Source organism: Hoplias malabaricus, chromosome 1 (assembly GCF_029633855.1).
Source record: "Hoplias malabaricus isolate fHopMal1 chromosome 1, fHopMal1.hap1, whole genome shotgun sequence".
Taxonomy (NCBI): Eukaryota; Metazoa; Chordata; class Actinopteri; order Characiformes; family Erythrinidae; genus Hoplias; species Hoplias malabaricus.
The window spans coordinates 81,646,479-81,666,805 of NC_089800.1; the positions used below are offsets into that span (position 1 = coordinate 81,646,479).

The following is a 20,327-nucleotide window of genomic DNA, read 5'->3' on the forward strand; positions in this document are numbered from 1 at the left end:
ATGTATACCTATCCTGTATTAATGTTTTATAAATTAATTAAAAAAAGGTGTTACACAACATGCATTACACCATACTACTCCTTATAATGCATAAACCTGTATAGTTGTTTATATGTAGTTACCAATATATAACTATATAAGGAATTATAACAGACTATAACAAATGTCTGGTCTACAGTGCTATTCAGGATGTCATAAGGTTTGTTTTATTAAGTGTTATTTATTCATTCATTCATTCATTCATTATCTGTAACCGCTTATCCAATTTCAGGGTCGCGGTGGGTCCAGAGCCTACCTGGAATCATTGGGCGCAAGGCGGGAATACACCCCGGAGGGGGCGCCAGTCCTTCACAGGGCAACACAGACACACACACACATTCACACCTACGGACACTTTTTTGAGTCGCCAATCCACCTGCAACATGTGTTTTTGGACTGTGGGAGGAAACCGGAGCACCCGGAGGAAACCCACGCGGACACGGGGAGAACACACCAACTCCTCACATACAGTCACCCGGAGCGGGAATCGAACCCACAACCTCCAGGTCCCTGGAGCTGTGTGACTGCGACACTAGTGTTATTCATGTAATTGTAATTTCTTAAAAGAACATTATGTAGTATTTTTACGTTTAAATTACAGCTTCAAAAAATTGTGATGCTCCTCTGACCTGTTATACAGAGCAAAGAGCCTCTGTCACTGCTTTTCCTGGTACGGGCATTATGGCAGAGGCTACAACGAGATCAAGTTGTCAGAGGAAGCTAGGAGGTGAAAGAGAGGGAGCGAGAGGCTGTATAAAAGTTAATATTGGACAGATTTTACAGTGGAGTGAGCTGAATGAGACACGAGGACACAAGGCGAACTCCTGCTTCTTTTAGGACTAGTGATTAATAACATATTTTTGCACGTTCTTCATGTTAATTTAATGATAATCTTTGTTGACAGCGTAATCAGTGTTTTACGTTTTTGAGAGTTACTGATAAGTGAGATAGTGTTAATGGCTGCTAACTTTAGCCAGATTAACAAACTTTTTAGCTGCACATTTGTACATTGATTTTAAAAATAAGTGTATTACTCTCAGTTGCTGTCTGGTGGTTGCCAGAGCTACACTGTGTGTCAGTGGAACCCAAGCTTTGCTGGCTTTGCTGAAGACAAAGTGTTATAATCAGATTTTTGACAGTTACTGATGAACAAGAGGCAGGGGTAGCACCTGCTAACTTTAGCTGAATTAGCTCACTTTTTACTGTTAAGACACAGACTCTGGTAATAAGTGCTTTTCTGTCAGTTGCTGTGTGGTTGACATGGCTAATACCACCAAAGCTACACTTTATGCTTATTATTACATTGCCCATTGTATATTATGAGCAATTTATAGCTGTAATCATGTGGTCAGCATCACTTTATTCAATTACACACATTCCCCAGGCTTTACATTCAACATTCAGTGCTAACATTCAGTGTTTAGCAAACACTGCTGTCTCAAATGATTAGAAATGCCAACAGGATTTGAGCATATGTAAAACTGTGTCACTATGATATAGTCATACATTTCATCATCAGGTTACTCTCTCTCTCTCTTTGTGTGTGTGTGAGAGAGAGAGTGAGAGTGAGAGAGAGAGAGAGAGAGAGAGAGAGAGAGAGAGAGAGAGAGAGAGAGAGAGAGAGAGAGAGAGAGGTGTGTGTTTGACATGATTTCACATGTAAATGGGAAATACACTCAGCAAAAGGTAGGGGGAGCCCAGGAGATACAAAAGCCTTAGATAGTATTCCTTAGTATGTCTTACTTACACATTATAAGCAATATTATAAATGGTTATTGGCCATAACTGAGAGGTATCAGCTGTTTTCAAACATTGTTAATGTTTAAAATGGAGATGATGACGATGATGATGATAACAATGATAATGGAGTATTTCTCCAAGAAGTCTTATCAAAGACACACACACCCACACACACTTTTCCATCTTTTCTCCACAAAATTCCTACACTTGGATAATTCAGTCCACTCTCCTACACTTTCTCTGCTCATGTATGAAACTCCCCCAACTCTGTGGGGCTGACTGGGCATGCCCAGAGGGTGCCACATTCAGCTGAAGGAAATTGCGAAGGAGGCACAAAAGGCTAAACAAATTACACTGAAGAGAGCAGTCCAAAAGACAGGCGCCATAATCCACGTGGAGTTAGGCTTCACACTCATGGAATTGTTTTTTTACTGAATCAAAAAACATTGTGCAATCAGCATCCCTTCAATGGCTTGGTGTGGATGGTATTACGTGATTGTCTTTAAGGGCTAGGACTATGTCAGCATAAAGGTTAATTCAAAGACAAACAGTTCACCAAAGTTTCCTTAACTTACCACTGTCAGAAACCAAACCTTGTATTTAGAAAATTGTAAATTTACATGAAAAGGGAGGCCAGTTGAAATAAATCTTAAATACATTTTATGTGAAGTGGTTCTGGAGCATTTCTATTAGTCTGATCATTGTGGTCTTTAAATGTAGCTGAGTTTTCACATTAGGTTTTTTCGAGAAGTGTTTTTCAAGTTTTAGAGAATGCATTACACTGAACAGCCTCTACACCAGGTAAGAATAAGTTGAAGGGAAGTAAACATTCATGTCTTGTTTGGTTACATAAGTACATACAAATACACCAGTATTATCAGAGGACTCCAGACTACAGTGTTTACTGTGGCATGGTAATGCATTCATGGCTGTTGCCCTCTGCTAGAGTTCTTTACAGGGATATTAAGATTTTACAACATTTCAGTGAGCATACTGGTTTCTAGCTGTTAAAACAGAAGCATTTGCAGCAGTGTGAGCTGCAGCATGTACAGCATGAACCCTACGACACATGCACTGGGGACCCTTTTGTCCTGTAATGCAATACATTTTTTGTATTTTTTGCATTTTGTATGTCCAAATGTTTGTAGATAACACTTGTAATTAATGCATACTTTTAAAGACTTTCTCCAGTAGAATTCAAGTTTTCAAATAGGTTAAGATGTCTGTGTGGTGTTGTTTATATGCTAGAAGACAAATCATGTGTGAAATATGCAGTCAACACCACGGTTGAGCATTTCCGCTATGAAACTGCAGTGTTCCAAAGACAGTCTCAAAATCAGACAGCCATGATTTCTTACATGACAAACCTAAAAACAAGACAAACCAATCCTCTTAACTTGCGAGGAGCAGAGCTGCAGGTGAATGCCAGGACTAAATGAGTATTTATAGATCAGCACGTTCTGAATTAAGGCCAAGGTGTGTAGCTACATCTAAGCCACTTTTGGGGCATTAGCAGTAGATTTCTTCTAAATGTTATTCTGATGACCTGATTAATAATTAGAGGTCTAATTGATGACTAATCATCAAGACTTTAATTTGCACATACCGCAGACATTAGTGTTCAGTTTTACAGGACTTTCTCAATCTCCACAGTGAGAAATTACGAAATTGGATGTTCTACACCAGTGGCTCCCAAACTTTTTCTTTAGCGTACCCGTTTTGTAGAGGAGAACAAACACACATACATGTCTTGTGCTTCCAGACTCCACTGTAATTTGTTTTAAACACTGAAATTCATACAAACATGGACCTTCTTATTGAACAGGACAAAAAAAGTCATAAATAACTCAGTGTGCAATTATTATAAGTGACATGCATTATGCATCTCATTCATTTGCCCACCCCACTGCAATAACACTTTGGGAAACACTGCTCTGTTTCATGGGCTGCAGGAGCATGGAGGCCAACAACCTTGGGCTGTGAAGTAGTGGAATCACAATCATAATCTCATTCCTTTGGAGTGATCCAGAACCTATGCTCCAACATTAGTAACTGACTTCACTAATGCTATTATGGCTGAATGCCATTGGATACTAACAGAAATGTTTCAACATCTAGGGTAAGGCCTTCCCAGAAACTGTTACTAAAACCAAGGTGAAGCAAAGTACTTACTAATACAAATAAGACAAATACAGCTTTGGGCATACAGTAGAAATATTAGTTATATTCAGACATGCAAGAAAATAATAGTAGACATTTAAACAAGGTGATGATGGTGATGGCCATGGCATACCTGGCTTTTTACTGCTGGAGCTGTTTTGCCTGTTCTCTTTATAAACCAGCTGCTTGATCCATAATGTCGGGGCAGTGATTTCTTTGACCACCAAATAATAGTCAGTAAGAAAGTATACAAATTAATTATTTATTTCTACTTGGACATTTTTAGGAACAGACATGAAAAATAAACAAATAAACTGAAGCCACATTAAAAGTATCTACATTTTTGATTTGGGAGATGGGCTTACCATCACCGTCTGATACGACAGGGGTCTCCATGGTGGGTGTGGGCTTGGAGCCGTCATCTGGATTGAGGGTAAGAAAGAAACGGAAAGAGACTACCATTATTGAGGTTAATACAATCTACTCTCCAGAACTGTTGAATGGTTGGGATTTGCACATGGCCCGGCCAAGAGCACAGAAAATAGAGAGAGATCGAGGGTAGGAGATAGAATAAGAGAGAATGCAGAGACAAGAGGATACACAGATGATTCAACACAATTTAAAACCATTATGTCTTACTCATTCACTTCAACACAGCCCCCCCCCCAAACCACACACTCGCACATAATCACAACATAGGGAAAACAGTCTTTAAAACCTATAAGCCAATAAAATAGTTGTGGTGAGGTATTGTATAGTATTCAGTATTTAATTAAAAAACCTACAGTAAATGTGCTGTATCATGGCTGTAGTGTCCTACTGTACTTACCCAGATATGTGGCATTGCATTCGGCGCTCTCTCCTTTTAGGCCCCATCTAGAGCATGCAAGCCCTGGTAAGAGAACGGCTAAGCTAGCTTGACAAAAGTTATGATTGTTGATTTTGGCGATCATATTGGATACAAGCATTGACCCAGAATTCTCATACTGACTTGAGGCAAAGCTTATAGGAGTGGGCTTGGGACTAAATGGGCACTAGTTTGATCCCATACACAGGCAGGAAAAATTTCTCCTCCCTCAACTTTCATACCTGAAGAGCCTTTGAGCAAGTCAACTAATCCAGAATTGATTCACGGCTGCAGATGTGGCTACCCAGAGCTTCAGCTATGTGTGTTCTTTCTGCTCCTAGTGCACCTCTGTGTGTGTGTATGTTATTTTAGACAGTGAGAAAGATATTAGTTCCAGAACACAAATAATAACTATATAAACTTTGAACCGGCATTTAATGAGAAACAATTTTACTGAAAGGTTTATTATTCAGTACCAAATTAGCAAGTCTGGACTTACTGATGGTTCCTTTTGGTTTAAGTGTTAAGTAAGAGCAGAAAATGCTGCCTCATCACTGTGTGCCTGGCTGTCGGTGACAGTAACGTGTTTAATGAGCATTCAGCTACAGCCTCACTCAGTGAGAACAGCATAATGTAGGCGATATGTAACACGATCTGAAAAATCTGAGCCAGAGCAAACCCTGACTGCATTTCACAGTCAACCCCCCACTCCACACACACACACATCCTTGTGCACCATGGGGTAAACCTCTGGCCACACTTGCTCCCCACTACAACAGCCCCTGGGGCCTGTAAACGACAACCTGGCTTTCCAGAGTTAAGAGCTGAAAGGCTGCATCCCTGCTGCCGTTGCTGTTAACGTCTATATTAGTGGTTTAAGATTTCACTGCTGTGGTGGGGACTGGGGGAGGCACTGGTGGTTGTGGCAGAGAAAAGTGTAAGGCCTGCATATCCCAGTCCTTTGATCAGAGCTAAGTCTTTTGCGCTGGCTGTAAAACCTAACAACTGGAATATGTTTTCATTGTTTATGGTCCCAAGAAACCAAACACCTACTTCCACAAACTCAATCCTGGAGTCAAGCTTTGACACAAATAAGCTGCCTCTGTCAAACAGGAACGGCACAACAAGGTGGATAAATTAATGTGACAGGATAAAAGAAAAAGAAAAAAAAGCTAAGCCTCTTTCCTACTAGAGAACAACCCAGGGAAACTGCTAAACTGTGAAGAAATCCAAGTTCTTGGTCATGACTCTGCAATTTCACAACCCAGCATTACTGCTAATAATATCCTATATATCAAAACAAATACATATGTAGACATATACACAGACATGTGCAAACACACACTCACACAAGCACAAACATACCACACACACACACAGACATTCACATGCATGCACACTAAGGCCTGACTGATATATTGATTGGCTGATATTACTGGCTGGTATTTAAGACGAGATATCGGCTTGGTAAAATTTCCACTGATAAGTCAACAAACAGCTTTACAGATTGGTACCATTTTGATCCAATTCTGAGTCTGAGGCCTTGTTTTCTGTAGCCATTTCCGCTGACACAATTTGAGCTCACCTGCTGTATTACTGTAAGTGTGATTTTTCTGAAAATGTAGAATATATCCAAACATAGTGTCTAGCAAAGGGATTAAGAGTGGAGAAAGGTAGAAATACAATTCTGTAAAGTTCTGGGAAATACATTGAAAACTTTATTTCTGTTGTTTCATTTAAGATATGTGGCAGTTTACACCTGTCAAACTATTGGAGACATGTATCTAACATTAATTATATTCAAATAAATACAGCCAATATGATTTTTGTAGTGCCATTGTTATCTGTTCTGACAACTGTGACATCATTTGTAAAAAGCACTTTGATTTGATTTGATTTAGTCTCTTAAAATCTATTTGGTCATAAATCAGTCAAGCCCACACACACACATACACATGGACACACACCAACACCCCAACCACAAAATTAAAACAGATAAGCATGAATGTACATACACTGATCAGACATAGCATTTAACTCACTGACAGATAAAAGAGAATAACATACATTGCTGGATAAGGGGTTACAGACAATGAATGGATGAATGAATGAAAGAATTAATCTTGGTACAATGGCACTTGTGAAGGCGTTTGGATATATTAGGCAGCAAGTGACCAGTTGGTTCTTGAATTTAATGGAAGCAGAAATACTAGACAAGCTTAAGCATCTGAGCCACTTGGAAAATGGCCAAATTTCAATGGCTAACCTCCAAAACAGCAGGTTTGGTGGAATGTTCCCAGTATTCAGTGGTTAGTAGCTAATAAAAGTGGTCAAGAAAAGACAGTGTGTAATCTGGATAGAGGGCCATGGGAGCTCAAAGCTCATTGATGTGCATGGAGAGTGAAGAGAAGCTTGGCTGGTCTGATTCACCAGAAGAGTTACTGTAGCACAAAGGTCTGAAAAAGGTAATGATGTCTATGATAGGAAGGTGTCAGGATAAACAGTGCATATCTGTTTGCTGCATATGTGACTACATAGACACAGATCTACATTGGACAGGCTACCTGTTCTAATGGATCACAATGTCTTTAAAATCATGTGGGTGGCTTGGTTCGTGTGTATTTCTCTGGTGAAGCAATTTCATTAGGATTCTTCTATGATATCTGGGGTCCTTTTGTTTAAGTGAATGTTATATTTAGGCATGTGCCACCTACATAGACATTGTTGCAGACCATCACTTAATAGAAATTGTATTCTCAATGACATTATCCTCCTAGCTGGATAGTGCATCCTGCCAACATGCAAAAACTGGTCAGGAATGGTCTGAGTAAGGAAGTTTTGACAAGGCCTACAAATTGTCCAGATCTGAGGGGGAAAACATCAGATTCATGTAGCCCACAGCATAAAGAATCTGCTGCTAATTTCTTGGTTCCAGATACCACAGGACACTTTTAGAGGTCTTGTGGAGTCCAGGCCTCAAAGGGCCAGATCTGTGGACCTACTCAATATTAGGGCAGTGGTTTTAATTGTATGCCTAATCACTGTATGTATGCCAAGACTAAACACACACAAACACTCTGAGGATCTCAGCTCACCTTTTCTGCCAGAGCTAGGGGGTCCTCCTGGAGGCTTATCAGTTACTGAACCTTTAGAAAAAAAGCACATATTTTATAAAGTTCTTGAAATACAGGACTGAGTTGGATTAGGGATATAGAAACATAGATTAGAAAAGTCCCACTTTTGTACATATTTTTAAAGAAACATGCACACATTCTAATATAGTCAGGACAAACATGGGGGTGTTTGTGACATTTACAATTTCATTCAGGACTTGACACAGATGAGACAAGCAGGGTTAAATTATCAAGACTCTTAAAGGAACTGGTAAAAAACAAAAACGTTAATAACATTTGGAAATAATGGTGTAATAATAATGGTATATTACTCTGCAAAATACTTCTAAGGTTTCTCTAAGTTGTTATATAATCTGATTGTTTCTGAAAGAAAAAAAGCAAGGGGAAACTAACACATTCTCTGTAAGTAATATGATTGACTCTTTTCTTTTATTCTAGTAATAACATACATTTTATACACAGTAGAAACAGAACCCTGAAGATAACACATTGAAAACAGACAGTACTGATATTTACAGTTACTATGTTCAAGGGCAACAGTCAGTGGACAGGGATCCAAGTACGTGCAAACATTCAAGTTGGCATGCATGTATACACCAAATTAGACAGATCACACCAATTAGAATGTGAGGGAGAGAAGAATTTGAATGAAAAGCGATCTGGAATGAAACTTACTACCTGTCAATCCACTTGTCCCAGCATGAGTTCCCATAAATTCACGGAAGTTTCCTGCAAATGTGTGTGAGATGTTTCACTTTGGTTATGATTCATGTTTCTTTTTAGTGACAGGTGTCCATCATTTGAATAATGGCTGGATTTAGAAATGATGATTGAAAGAATGAAATGACCCTGGTTAGAATTAAAGATGAAGTAGTGAAATAAATATCGAAAGAGTTTCCTGATTCTCAGTGTCAAAAGAGCATATGCTGGATGATTCCTTTGCAAGAAACTATGTAAGTATGAAATTATTGGATCTTATGCAGGACAGGGCAACAGGTAGGATGAGTTAATTCTAAATTCAAAACCTGTTTTATGCAATAAAGCAATAGATGGCTCATTAATTGTTTTCAGAGGTAATCTCAATATTTGGACACAAAGAGGGCGCCATTATTAACAACAGTGAGTTTAAAATTCAACTGGCTACACTTTACTGGCAGGTATCTCTGTCTTTCACTGCTATAAATTTGTCAGCATAATGGATAACTTAGTTGAGTGTCTGGTAAATACAGGCTAAATAATTATATACTTCAACTTTTGTCATTTGTTTCATGTATGACATTTATGACTGTATGACACCTACATATTGCATTCATAAGACTGTGTGACACCAACATCCATGTCCAACAGGCCTACACCAGTGAACAAAACAGGCTGAACTTATGCCTGTTTAAAGATCTTTTGTACATTTTTATGCAGGTTTATGTCAGTTATTGTTAAAGGTTTATGTTGCTGTGTTAAGTTTGGTGTCCTTCAGTAAAGTGTAGCCTATCATGAAATGGTCTGGAGAATTGTGGATGCCCGTATCAGTGTAAGACAGCTTGTCACTACAACATGTAAAAACACATATAAAAGAAACTAGACTAGAAACAGGTGCTCCAATCATAGTGCAATCTAGTTCTGGCAGGAATCCAGTGTATTATCTTCAGTAGAGAAATTATAGCCATTACAGCAAAGTATTCCCATTCACTTTCACAGAGTGCAGCTTCTCTCACTCCAAGCATCTTCCTCAAAAAGCAGTTGCATGTGTGTGTGTGTGTGTGTGTGTAGAAGTAGAGGAGTTGTGGAAAGAAATTCTGAGACGTGGGCAGAGAGAGAAAAATTGGAGAGAAAAATGGTCAAACATTTTAAGTCAGAGAAAATCCTCCAAGAAATCCATCAGCCCTAGACACAGCGCACAAACAGAGGACATGTAAAATAAACACACAGCAGTAGCTAGACTTTAACAACTTTCTGAGGCAAACACAGAGCAGAACCTGGATCAAACAAAGTCTAATAGGCCTCAAGGTTATGATGCGCAGACACTGCAGCTATGCTCCAGGGGACAAGTCATTCGAAACACACCGGCAGTAAAATCACAAGTGCTGAATTCAATATAAACTACTGTGTGCATTGTGTACTGTCGTATATCCAAACATACGCTGGGGTACCTGAGCACACTGGAGTCTTGTTGTGCACAGAGGAGCCACTGACAGGCTTGCCATCTGTGGTCACACACCAGCAGTAGCCTGTAAGAGTGTGGCACTGGACCTGAGAATGAACACAAACACACACAGAGTGAAACACATATTATGGACATATATCACACTGGTGGTGACAATAATTTCCAGTTTCACAACAGAATCATACTTTTAATAGATAGCACAGATGATAATTAATTTTTTTAAATGAACCATGTCATAAATGCATACTTACATGATTACAGAATATACTTAAGAGGGTAATTTGATCAAAATATTCAACTAATAAAAAAAAAATAATAATAAATAATAATAAAAATAATCTTAAATTCAATTGGTACAGAAACTTTTTAAACATTAAACATTTGTTCATAATCACAAATGTGAAGAGTATAATATAAATATACCTCTTACAATATAAGAGAAAATATAAACATGTATATGAATAAAATTAATTAATGCTTTGTTTTGAGTTTTAATTGTCTCTCCTCTTCATATTCTCTGATCAATCAATATCAGTCAATATACCATTCACACACAAGTCTTACAAGTGAATAGCACTGATTATCTAAACCTGTCAAGTGGTGGGATATGACAGGCAGCAAGAGAATAGTCAGCTCTTGAAGTTGATGTAGGGGAAGCAGGAAAAAAATAGTTACATGTAAGAATCTTAGCCACTGTGATCTAAGCCAAACTGTGATGGACAGAGAGCTTCTCCAGAAAGGCAGATCTTCTGAGGTGTTCCCAGGAAAGCATTGATTGGTTAGCATAGGTAAAAAAAATGTGGTCTAAGGAAAGACAACTCATGAACCAACAACAATGTCACTGATATGCTGATTTATGAGGGGAGCGAAGGCTTAACTGTCTGTACAATTCGAAGCAAATGTTTTGGTACACAGTGTGTTCTAACAAATTATTCACATTGCCTTTTGAAGACATTTTTGAATGAGTTCTTCCGTGGGATTGGACAAAAAGAGCCAACATTCACTATCCACAATTTCACTCTTGTCAAAGTCTTGCTTCCTATACATCAACTTAAAGAAGAATAGACTGATCACTTGGGACCTAATACATCACTGTGAAAGGACTCACTGCAACAAGACAATAAATATTATTCACGTTATCTCTCAGTGGTTTTAATGTTGTGGCTATATGCTGTGAACCTAAATTTAGTTTTAAATTAAAAACCTTAAATTTCACCTAAAAGTTAAATTACGATTTATCATTTGTGTTATCAGACGTTGCATACTGATGCATCCCAGCTGGTACTGTAGCAGTTTCTTCACCAATGTACTTCAAAGATCCAGCTGAAGATGTCCAGCTAAAGAAGAACAACCTGCAGCAGTAAGTCTTATTCACTGACAGCTTGTCTGGACTTGGCCAGCCATCTTTGACAAATTAATACAAAAAAGGAAGAAGTGGTTTGGGTAAGTCTCTAAAGTGAGTTAATGTACACTTTTCCACCGGTGTTCCCAAAGTTCACTTATTGATGAGAAATACAGAAACACTCCATGTTCCTTGGCCTCACATCAAGGCTCTGGGTGAATCTCCAGTTGCTCATTTCTCTGCCACAGTATCCTCTGTGGACGGCTGCATGTTCACTGGTGTCAGATGTAATGTATAGGGTGTTGGGACAGATACAGACCTGGGCAAATGTCCCATCCTCGTTGCACTCTGGGATAAAGATGGACTCCTGTGGTCTTTTGGCCAGTTCCAGAGCCAGGCTCCTCTCCACCCGGCATTTTGACTGACCCGCATCTAAAACTCACCACACACAGCTGGATTTACTCAATGCTCTGCAAATTTAATAGACTGCTTTCACAATACTATAACATCTATATCACTGGAAAAAAAAGAACTCCAGACATTAAACATCATGATATGGCAAGAACGAGGAGTTTACATGTATGTTAATTCAACATTGGCCTAATTACTTTAAAAAAAAAGAAAAAAAAGGATTTAAAGACAGTGGGTTGCACATTTTAGAGCACTCAACCTTAGCATGCCACTCAACCATATATGATTTTCCAGATCACCAAAGATTGAGGTTTTTACTGGCTTGAATTTTAAGATTTATGAAAACATAGCCTGTAAAATGCTTTTCAAATGATCTGGCTTCAAGAACTGTGGTTTCATTCAATACATTGGTCTAGTTGGCAAAAATCGCTAAGTGAAGGAAATGTCAATATTGAATATCAAGTCTTTCAAGTTAAATAGACAATGGATTTCTTTCTCTCTGAAGTGAAAGGTAACCAGGGTTATTAATGTGTGGGGATGCCCTCAACGTTCTGAAGAAAAACAAAATATTGAAAGTCATCACACCACACAGACTACAAGGACCAATACGAGTTTACAAAATGAAGGTGCTCAAGAATAAGCTGATGTCTGCATGGGAAACTTCTTTCTAGCAACTTGAAAAGTAGCTTGACAATGTGATAGAGGTTAATTTGCGGTGCATGAACTGATCATACAAATACTAAGTGCGAATTCTTAAAAGATTAATCTGGCCCTCAGTTGGGAATACGTTCCCCATCCCACATAGGTTATTTTACTGAAAGGCAAATCATAATGTTCATCAGGGTGTAGGCTACAGCTTTTATGGTTTGAAGTGCATGGTTCTGCTTGAATGAGAAGGTACAAATATAATGTGAAATGTTTATGCTTCGCATGCCATTAGCTTTCACAACATCTGTCCATCAAGTCTCCATCTGAGAACTGAAATTTTGAGTCATCTGGCTTGACCCTGTCCAGCTTTATCATTAATTTGGCTGCAACCATGTACGTAAGTGCACATATGTGGCCTAGATGCAAACAATTCTTAAACTTATTACCATGTAATTACTTTATCTGCTAATCTGCTCTACGTTTTAGCATGTGATTGCAGTTTAGTACTTTACTCATGTTACAAATGTAGCATACATTGATCAATTAAATTTTAAAGGTTGAATTTGCTTCTTTGTTTATACATTGCTCAGAAAACAAATATTTTCAGTTTTAAAATAGCAATAATACATTTAAGCATTCTAACACTGTTTTTTCTTTACACAGAGTCTATTAAAATCAGTGATTATCTGGGAAAAAGCAAGGGAAAGATCTAAAGAGTCTCAGCAATTGGTATTTTAATTTATTTTTAGATCTGATGGTACACATGTGGCTAATGGTGATTTTTATCACACACATTTTAACAAGACTGTGTAAGACATTGGTTTAGAGATACAGTGAAATGACCATAACTTTAAATCCGTCCTCTCTTTGGGTGAAATGCCTGGTATCCAGAGATCTCCTTGAACATGGTCTGTAAACACTTACATGCATACCAATGGGCACAGAAAAAGAACCAAGCTCCACTCTGGTAGTCAGCCTTGATTCTCTGGGGACTGCGTGTTTGCTCTGATCTAGTGCTTACATCTGGACACCTGTCTTGTAAAGCCTCAACAGCTGATGTGGGTACCTTCACACTGACATAATCTTGCATACCTATCATGATCTGAAGCTCGCATAAACAGCACCTTAATCTCAATCTCAAACGCATGCTGCATTTATTTTCTGAGGATTTGGGGTCTGTGAGTAATTTTGCTCATTGATACAGTTGTACTCCTTGTAAAGAACAGCAGATGGAAGGAATACATTTCAAAATAATTAATAACTAGGACTCATTGCTGTTGGAACAAACCATTATATCATTGTTTTCTCATTTCTGGTGTTTGAAAATGTCAGCTGTTGTTTACACTATGTAAGAATTTTGTGATAAACAGATGAAAATAAATGGTCCAAAAACTATCCAGTGTTGGGAACATTTTGTCTTTTTTTCTGAAAATAGAACATTTGGAGCTACAAGCTTTGTCTGATGGCAACAATATTTACACAGCACCTAAATGTAACACTGAACTAAGATTAGTTCTTATAAGTTCATATAAGCCTGAGAAGTTAGATTAATACTGGCCTATGTGGCCATACCTTTAAGCTCCAGTTCTTTACCCTCTGAGGAAAGTGTTGGCGCAGGAAGTATTGGAGGTCGATCAATTGGCACCCAGTTTTTAACTGAAAAACAAACAAAAAAATTAGTTTGCATTCCTCAGTGATATTAGAAAATCAGTCATTAACACAGATTCAGTATATAATATGAGGTATCTGCCATAAGTTATTTGGAAACAGCTAGAGCTGTTTGCAAATCACATTCCTGATTTTGATCTGTGTCGGGAGAGTAGACACAGTTTAGTGATTTTCTTAAAATTAAAATTGTAATCTGTTACCTAGTCCCTAGGATTACTATATTAAAATAACATCATCTCAATACTTTTCAATTTATTTTTTTCTTTTGGCCATGAAATGATTCATTGGTTCTTTCTTTCTTCTGTAAGTCTTCATCCTGATGTCGATGCCTGAAACCAACCTGGAAATACTTGTCTCAAGGCAGGAACATGCCCACCGCAGGGTGCCATACAATTAAACATTCAAAACTATATTAAAATATATATAATTAATAATAATAAACAAGGGCAGCAGGTAGTCTCACTGGCACACAGCTCCACTGGACTGGGATTGTGGTTTCAAGCCCTGCCTTGGGTGACTATCTGGGAGGAGTTTTGGTGTGATCCCCATGTCTATGTGATTGAATGTGTGAGTGTGTGGTGCCCTGTCATGGATTGGCATCCTTCAAGAGTGTGTTCCTGCCTTGCAGCCCTTGATTCTGAATAGGCTTCAGACCCTGAACTGGATATGCAATTACAGAAAATGAATGAATGAATGAATGAATGAATGAATGAATGAAAAATAAAAAAATGCTAAAACAAACTTGAACTTAAAAAAAATTTAGCTCAAAAAAAAAAGCAAACCTGGCTGCAATATATGCACAAAACCCACTGAAAAATCACACTGATTCTATAGTGGGTAATATTCATGAACATTGGGACTGGTTCACTGATGGGTTTTAATAAATTACAGGGTGTATAGCAATCGCAATCTGTACCTTAACCCTAACACTAGTATTATGTCTATATTGAGCCTTATGAGCTACTATGTAAACATTATTGAAGCTATAAAGTTATTAGAATGATGGATGACGTAACAGAAATTCTCTAAGCACAATCCCTGTGGTGACCCACCTTTGCATCTGCCTCTGTGGGCTAGTTTGAGTGAGCGGTCCTTGCATTTTGCCTTCTGCAGGTCACAGTTACTCTCATAGCTGCGGCCATCCGAGCCACAAACGGGTTTGCCATGGGTCTTCGGGCAGATGTCCTCACAGTGGCTTTCTCTGTCACCAATTAGCCACTGCACACATAAGAGTACAACAAGACACATATTGGTCATATACGCTGCATGAAACAGTTTACATATTAAGCCAAATAATATCCTATATGTCTTCACTTATACATTTTTTATAAAAAAATAAATCACAACGCAAATTCAGAGACCACCCATTATCTGTATTTCAATTCAAAATGTCCCTTCACATTATTCATGTTTTAGCAGTAGAAATCAAACCAGAAACATACATACTTAAATACATACCTAAAAAGATCACCCAGAAAATATATCAATGTTATATGTTGCCCCAAATAATTAGGCTGTCTATATTTTGCCTTTATTTGTTTTCAAAAACTTGCTTGAATGTTTTCAAAGTAACCTACAAGAATTGTGTTTCTAAACACTTTCAAAGTTCAGTGTCAGAAGTTGGTTGCAGTTTGTTTTTCATGATAAAAGTAATCCCAAACCCTCTTAAGTGTTGTTGAGGTCTGTGTGGCCAGTCCACTCTTCTGAGAGTGGCAAGTTTCGTGGACTGATTTTTTTTTTTCCCTTTTTTGTCGATTGCCTTTTCAAAGTAACAGTCTATAGACAGTCACTCATCCTCTCAGACACATCTCTTTCTGGCACCATGGGATGGACAAAAATACTTATGGAGACCCATTCAAATATGAAAGATAAACCCTTTTTTTTTTATGATTGTGAAAGTTCAGGGTTTCTTCTTCTTCTTTAAACAAATGGATTATTTTAAACCTATTCTACACTCATAATTAATAGCGAAGTGGACTAGAAATTAAAATATTCTCTGAGCTTTAAAAAAAGTTATTTTGCTTTTACACAGGATTACAATGAAGAAACAAAGAAAACACAGTGCACACCTAACATGAATGTGGTAATGCAATAAACAGGCCTTCACTGAGGTGCTTGAGGTAGCTGAGCTTTGGAAGACCTAATGAGTTGCACAGCTTTAGAAGATTTCCAGTAGCACAAGAATCACTCTGATCCCATCCATGCAACTACCATTTAGATGAATCATGTGTCTGGGAAAGGCTGGGGTAAAATGATGCATAGTATTATTATGAATGATGTATTGAGAGCTATGAAAACATAACAGAGGATTTACTGGGCAGTCAGGCTGTTCTGTTAATGTCAGAGTCCAAGTTTGATTCCTAAAGTTCTCTACATGATGAACTAGGAACCAGATAAAAAGCTGCAAATCATCAGACAGATCATAATAATAAAGGCAATTTTCTTGCCTTCATTACAGCTAGTTTAACACTCCTTGTAGACATGTTGGCCGGACAGTATTGACCACATATTTATTTTATTTTTTTCACTCTCCTGTAACTTTTACAGTCTCCTCCAAAACTCACTGTGAAAAACTCCAGCATGAAATTCAATCCCATCAATCACTGAGAGGGTGTGTGTGTGAGAGAGAGAGAGAGAGAGAGAGAGAGAGAGAGAGAGACACTGTATTCATGAGGGGTCAGCTCAGGAAGGTGCTAGCCTGCCAGCTTAACACTGTACTAATTTGCTTTGGATTGCTGTCCAGCTGTTAGCAGATCATAATAGTGGACTTAGTGCCCCTCAGGTATTTTACGCTAAGATGCAATAGTGCAGGGGGAAAAAAAAGCTGACCATTCCTTACAGGAACTCAACACACTCACACACACAAACAGGATTCATTAACAGTGCTAAAACTTGTAACTTGTACATGTAACTGCCACAAAAACACATACCCATCTACACTGCTAATGCATTGACAAAAGACCCTGTAATGTCAAAATGGCAATGTTACAGGAGATTGCTTAAATACTAATTTAGTAGGGTGACCAGACGTCCTCTTTTACCCGGACATGTCCTCTTTTTTAGACTTAAAAAAAATGTCCGGGCGGAATTTCACAAACGTCCGGCATTTTGTTTTTCTAGAGCTTACATAGAACTTCGAGAAGTGTTTCGTTCACAAACTAGTCCCGCCCTCCCCTACTCCGATTGGTTCGCTTGAGTGAGAAGGGGGTGTGGTGAAGTAGCCTAAAATCTTCTGATTGGACGGTCTGACTGTAGAGCCACCGTTATTGGTCGATAACCTTCTCTGTAAACATTTAATTGGTCAGTCTACACATCAGTAGTCCTTGTTTACGTCAGGCAAAGCTCATGTACCTACCCTCATCTCGAGCAGCTATGCCGAAACATAAATGTAAGTTCTCGGATGAATTAGGAAAAAATCCCATGTTTTGTGTAGCAAATAAAGGTGTAAAGGACTTAAAGGACCCCTTCCGAGGCGTGTCCTCTTTTTCACCATCTCAGATCTGGTCACCTTAAATGTATAAATAACTGCCCAAACACATCTTGTTTTTTTTACACGTAATACAGTTTTGTTTAAAATCTATTTGACAAATTTAAATGTACATTACAGTTTAAATGTAACCTTAATGATTGGGGGGAACTGCAGTTGTCTCTGGGTTGTTTACGATCAGAAACTCTGCATCTTTTAAGGTGGAATGGTATGTTTGAGCTGGAAAACGTGGCTAAAGTTTATCTCATCTGTTAGTTTTTATGAAGTGTTTGCATAACCACAGAAACTTGTTTGTAACTTGAGTTGTTTTAGTTTTGTAGCACTTTTGACCTCTGTTTTCTTTCATGCGGTTATTGCACACCTACCTAAACAATCTGAAACAGCAAGAATGAGTCAATATTGCCCACCTATGGAGCAGGAATAAATCAATATCTGCATCTCTTTTTCATGATTTTCAGCGTTTTTAAGAGGGCTCTTTGCTGTTTCTCTGCCTTGACCAGAGAGAGATAGAGAGGAAGCATGTGTGACCAAGCCACTTTGTCAAAAATGACTCAGCCTTCTGAATGATGACCTAAAGTAAAGTGTAACCAGCACAGGTGATGTCTTTAGTTATGTTAAGCACATATGACTTCTACTCTTCTGTGAAGGTTTGATGCTTGATGTGGAACAATTTTTCTAGGCTTTGATTGCATTCAGCCACAACAGCCTTAGTGAGGTCAGGTATGTGCTCCACCACTCTTGACAATACAATCAACTGCTCCACAGCCTTGCATTGGCAATCTTTTTACACCACAAGCCAACACTTGGAACTGAGAATGCTGACCCTAACCATATGTTCAGCTCTTCTAGAATGTCCCATTTTGTTCCATGTTTTATTTATTGAGATTAAATATTTGTCCTCACAAAAGGTGAGCTTAAAGTAGCTGTATTCTATAAACATTGGGAAATATATTATTAGGCACAAATGCTTTTTCTGGCCCTAACAGAGACCCTCATTGACACTTTGAATTACTCCGTAAGATGCAATGGTATGGAAGTAAAATCTGTAGTAAAAAAAGTAATATTATGTAACTACTGCATAAAGCTTAACCCCTGTAAACACTAATAATGTGCAATTATGGAAGATGCTGTACAAGAGCCAGGTCTATGCTACTGATGTCAACATGACATGAAAAGTAAAGACTGCAGTGAGTACACTTAAAGTATTTATAATTCAGATTAATTCATAACAGATTCCTCTTTGCAAACACTGGCTGAATGTTTTGTCTCTGGACTGAGTCGTATTACCCGCTAAAGTAAGATTTTCATCCTTATATGGTTTATTTTCTTAAGTAAAATAAAACTATCATGTTGAGATCAAGGTAAATGTGGTAATGGATTTTAAAGTCATCTCTTGGTGAAGTGGGAGCTTTCTATTGAAAGCAGACAAAATAAAACTGAATTACTGCTCCTGGGGCAATGGACTGGGGGAAGTGCAGCCCGTAATTTCACTCTTAATTTTTATATCTTCTTACTGGCTTCAGTCAAGAGCAGATAAATTAAAACGTAATGCTAAGGCAACCTGAAAGCCTTGTCTGAAGTCGGCCAAACGACTTTAGCGAAATTCTGCCCAGTCTAAACCCTGGGCCATAAACGTAGCATCTGAAGCAAGCTGTTTTAAAAGGTGAGCGAGAACACAGTGAGCTTTCATCTAGTGGGTGATGACTGCTTCTGTTGCTGTGTGAAGAGAGAGAAAGAGAAAGCAGAGGTGCCTCGCATCGAGTTGTAAGGCCCTGTGGGACCTACAGCTGTTTCTGGTGTTCCACAACCAAGCCTTATATTATTACACACAACATATGCCTGCTACTATAATGGATAATTGCAATCAAATTATTATATAGAAGGTGTCTGGAAATAACACAACTATATTTGATCATTGCTTGTCTTTACCAGATAACACTGATTATTTGAGAACATCAACGCAAGCATCAACTACACAAAATCAAGGCCCAAAAGTCAAAATATTTCCAACCCCCAGCTAGAAGAAATCGGCTCCTTCAAATCGGAATTCCTTATTGGAATTTCAGGATGCTTAAAGCCGTTCTCAATTGTAATCAAAAAACACTTTTTTAAATAAAATTCAGAAGATGTTTCCTCACCGTTTGGTGAGCATATGGAGGTTTTTAGACAACAAATGTTGAAATGCACAAACCAAGATGAGTATATCGTTCTACTCCTGCTCCATAGGTTGGTAATATTGACTTATTTTTGCAGTCTCGGAATACTTAAGGTGGAAATATCTCCAAATTCGGGAGACAGCTAACTTCATGAAAGTAAATAAACCAAAACTTAACAACTCAAGTTACAAATGAGTTTCTGTGGTAATTCAACTTCAGCTGCATACAAACAAAAGCCATTCTGCCCCCTCAAATATACAGTTTCTCTTCTGAACATAAAAAAAAAAAAACTGAGCTGCAGTTTCCCACAATCATAGACATTCCCTATAACGCCAAACTCAGCAAATGAAATCAGATCATCATGGCTATTTACACTTTCAGTAGTACCACTTTTAAATGGTTGCACACTAATATCCACTTGGTACATTTGCCCGTTGTTTAGCTGTAATTCCTATTCCATTTCTAAGTGGCCAATGAGCCACTGTATGTCACAGTTGCTGCCCGAGAGCTCCGGGTCCAGAGGCAAAGCTGTGC

At 38.3% G+C, this 20,327-nt stretch overlaps 1 protein-coding gene across 6 annotated transcripts in view; it reads right to left on the reverse strand.

Moving 5' to 3' along the window:
• smoc1 (SPARC related modular calcium binding 1) overlaps nucleotides 1-20,327 on the reverse strand; it is a 52,117-nt gene that overhangs the window by 20,633 nt on the left and 11,157 nt on the right. For 3 of the 6 annotated variants that reach the window (XM_066675027.1, XM_066675011.1, XM_066675019.1), the window contains exons 2-9: nucleotides 15,203-15,368; nucleotides 14,055-14,138; nucleotides 11,743-11,855; nucleotides 10,068-10,167; nucleotides 8,599-8,649; nucleotides 7,882-7,932; nucleotides 4,305-4,394; nucleotides 4,073-4,153 (exon numbers count right to left, since the gene is read on the reverse strand). In XM_066675027.1, coding sequence (XP_066531124.1) covers nucleotides 4,073-4,153; nucleotides 4,305-4,394; nucleotides 7,882-7,932; nucleotides 8,599-8,649; nucleotides 10,068-10,167; nucleotides 11,743-11,855; nucleotides 14,055-14,138; nucleotides 15,203-15,368 — 736 coding nt within the window. The remainder of the gene's footprint in view (nucleotides 1-4,072; nucleotides 4,154-4,304; nucleotides 4,395-7,881; nucleotides 7,933-8,598; nucleotides 8,650-10,067; nucleotides 10,168-11,742; nucleotides 11,856-14,054; nucleotides 14,139-15,202; nucleotides 15,369-20,327) is intronic. The other 3 variants (XM_066675035.1, XM_066675052.1, XM_066675044.1) reach the window with 3 other exon arrangements.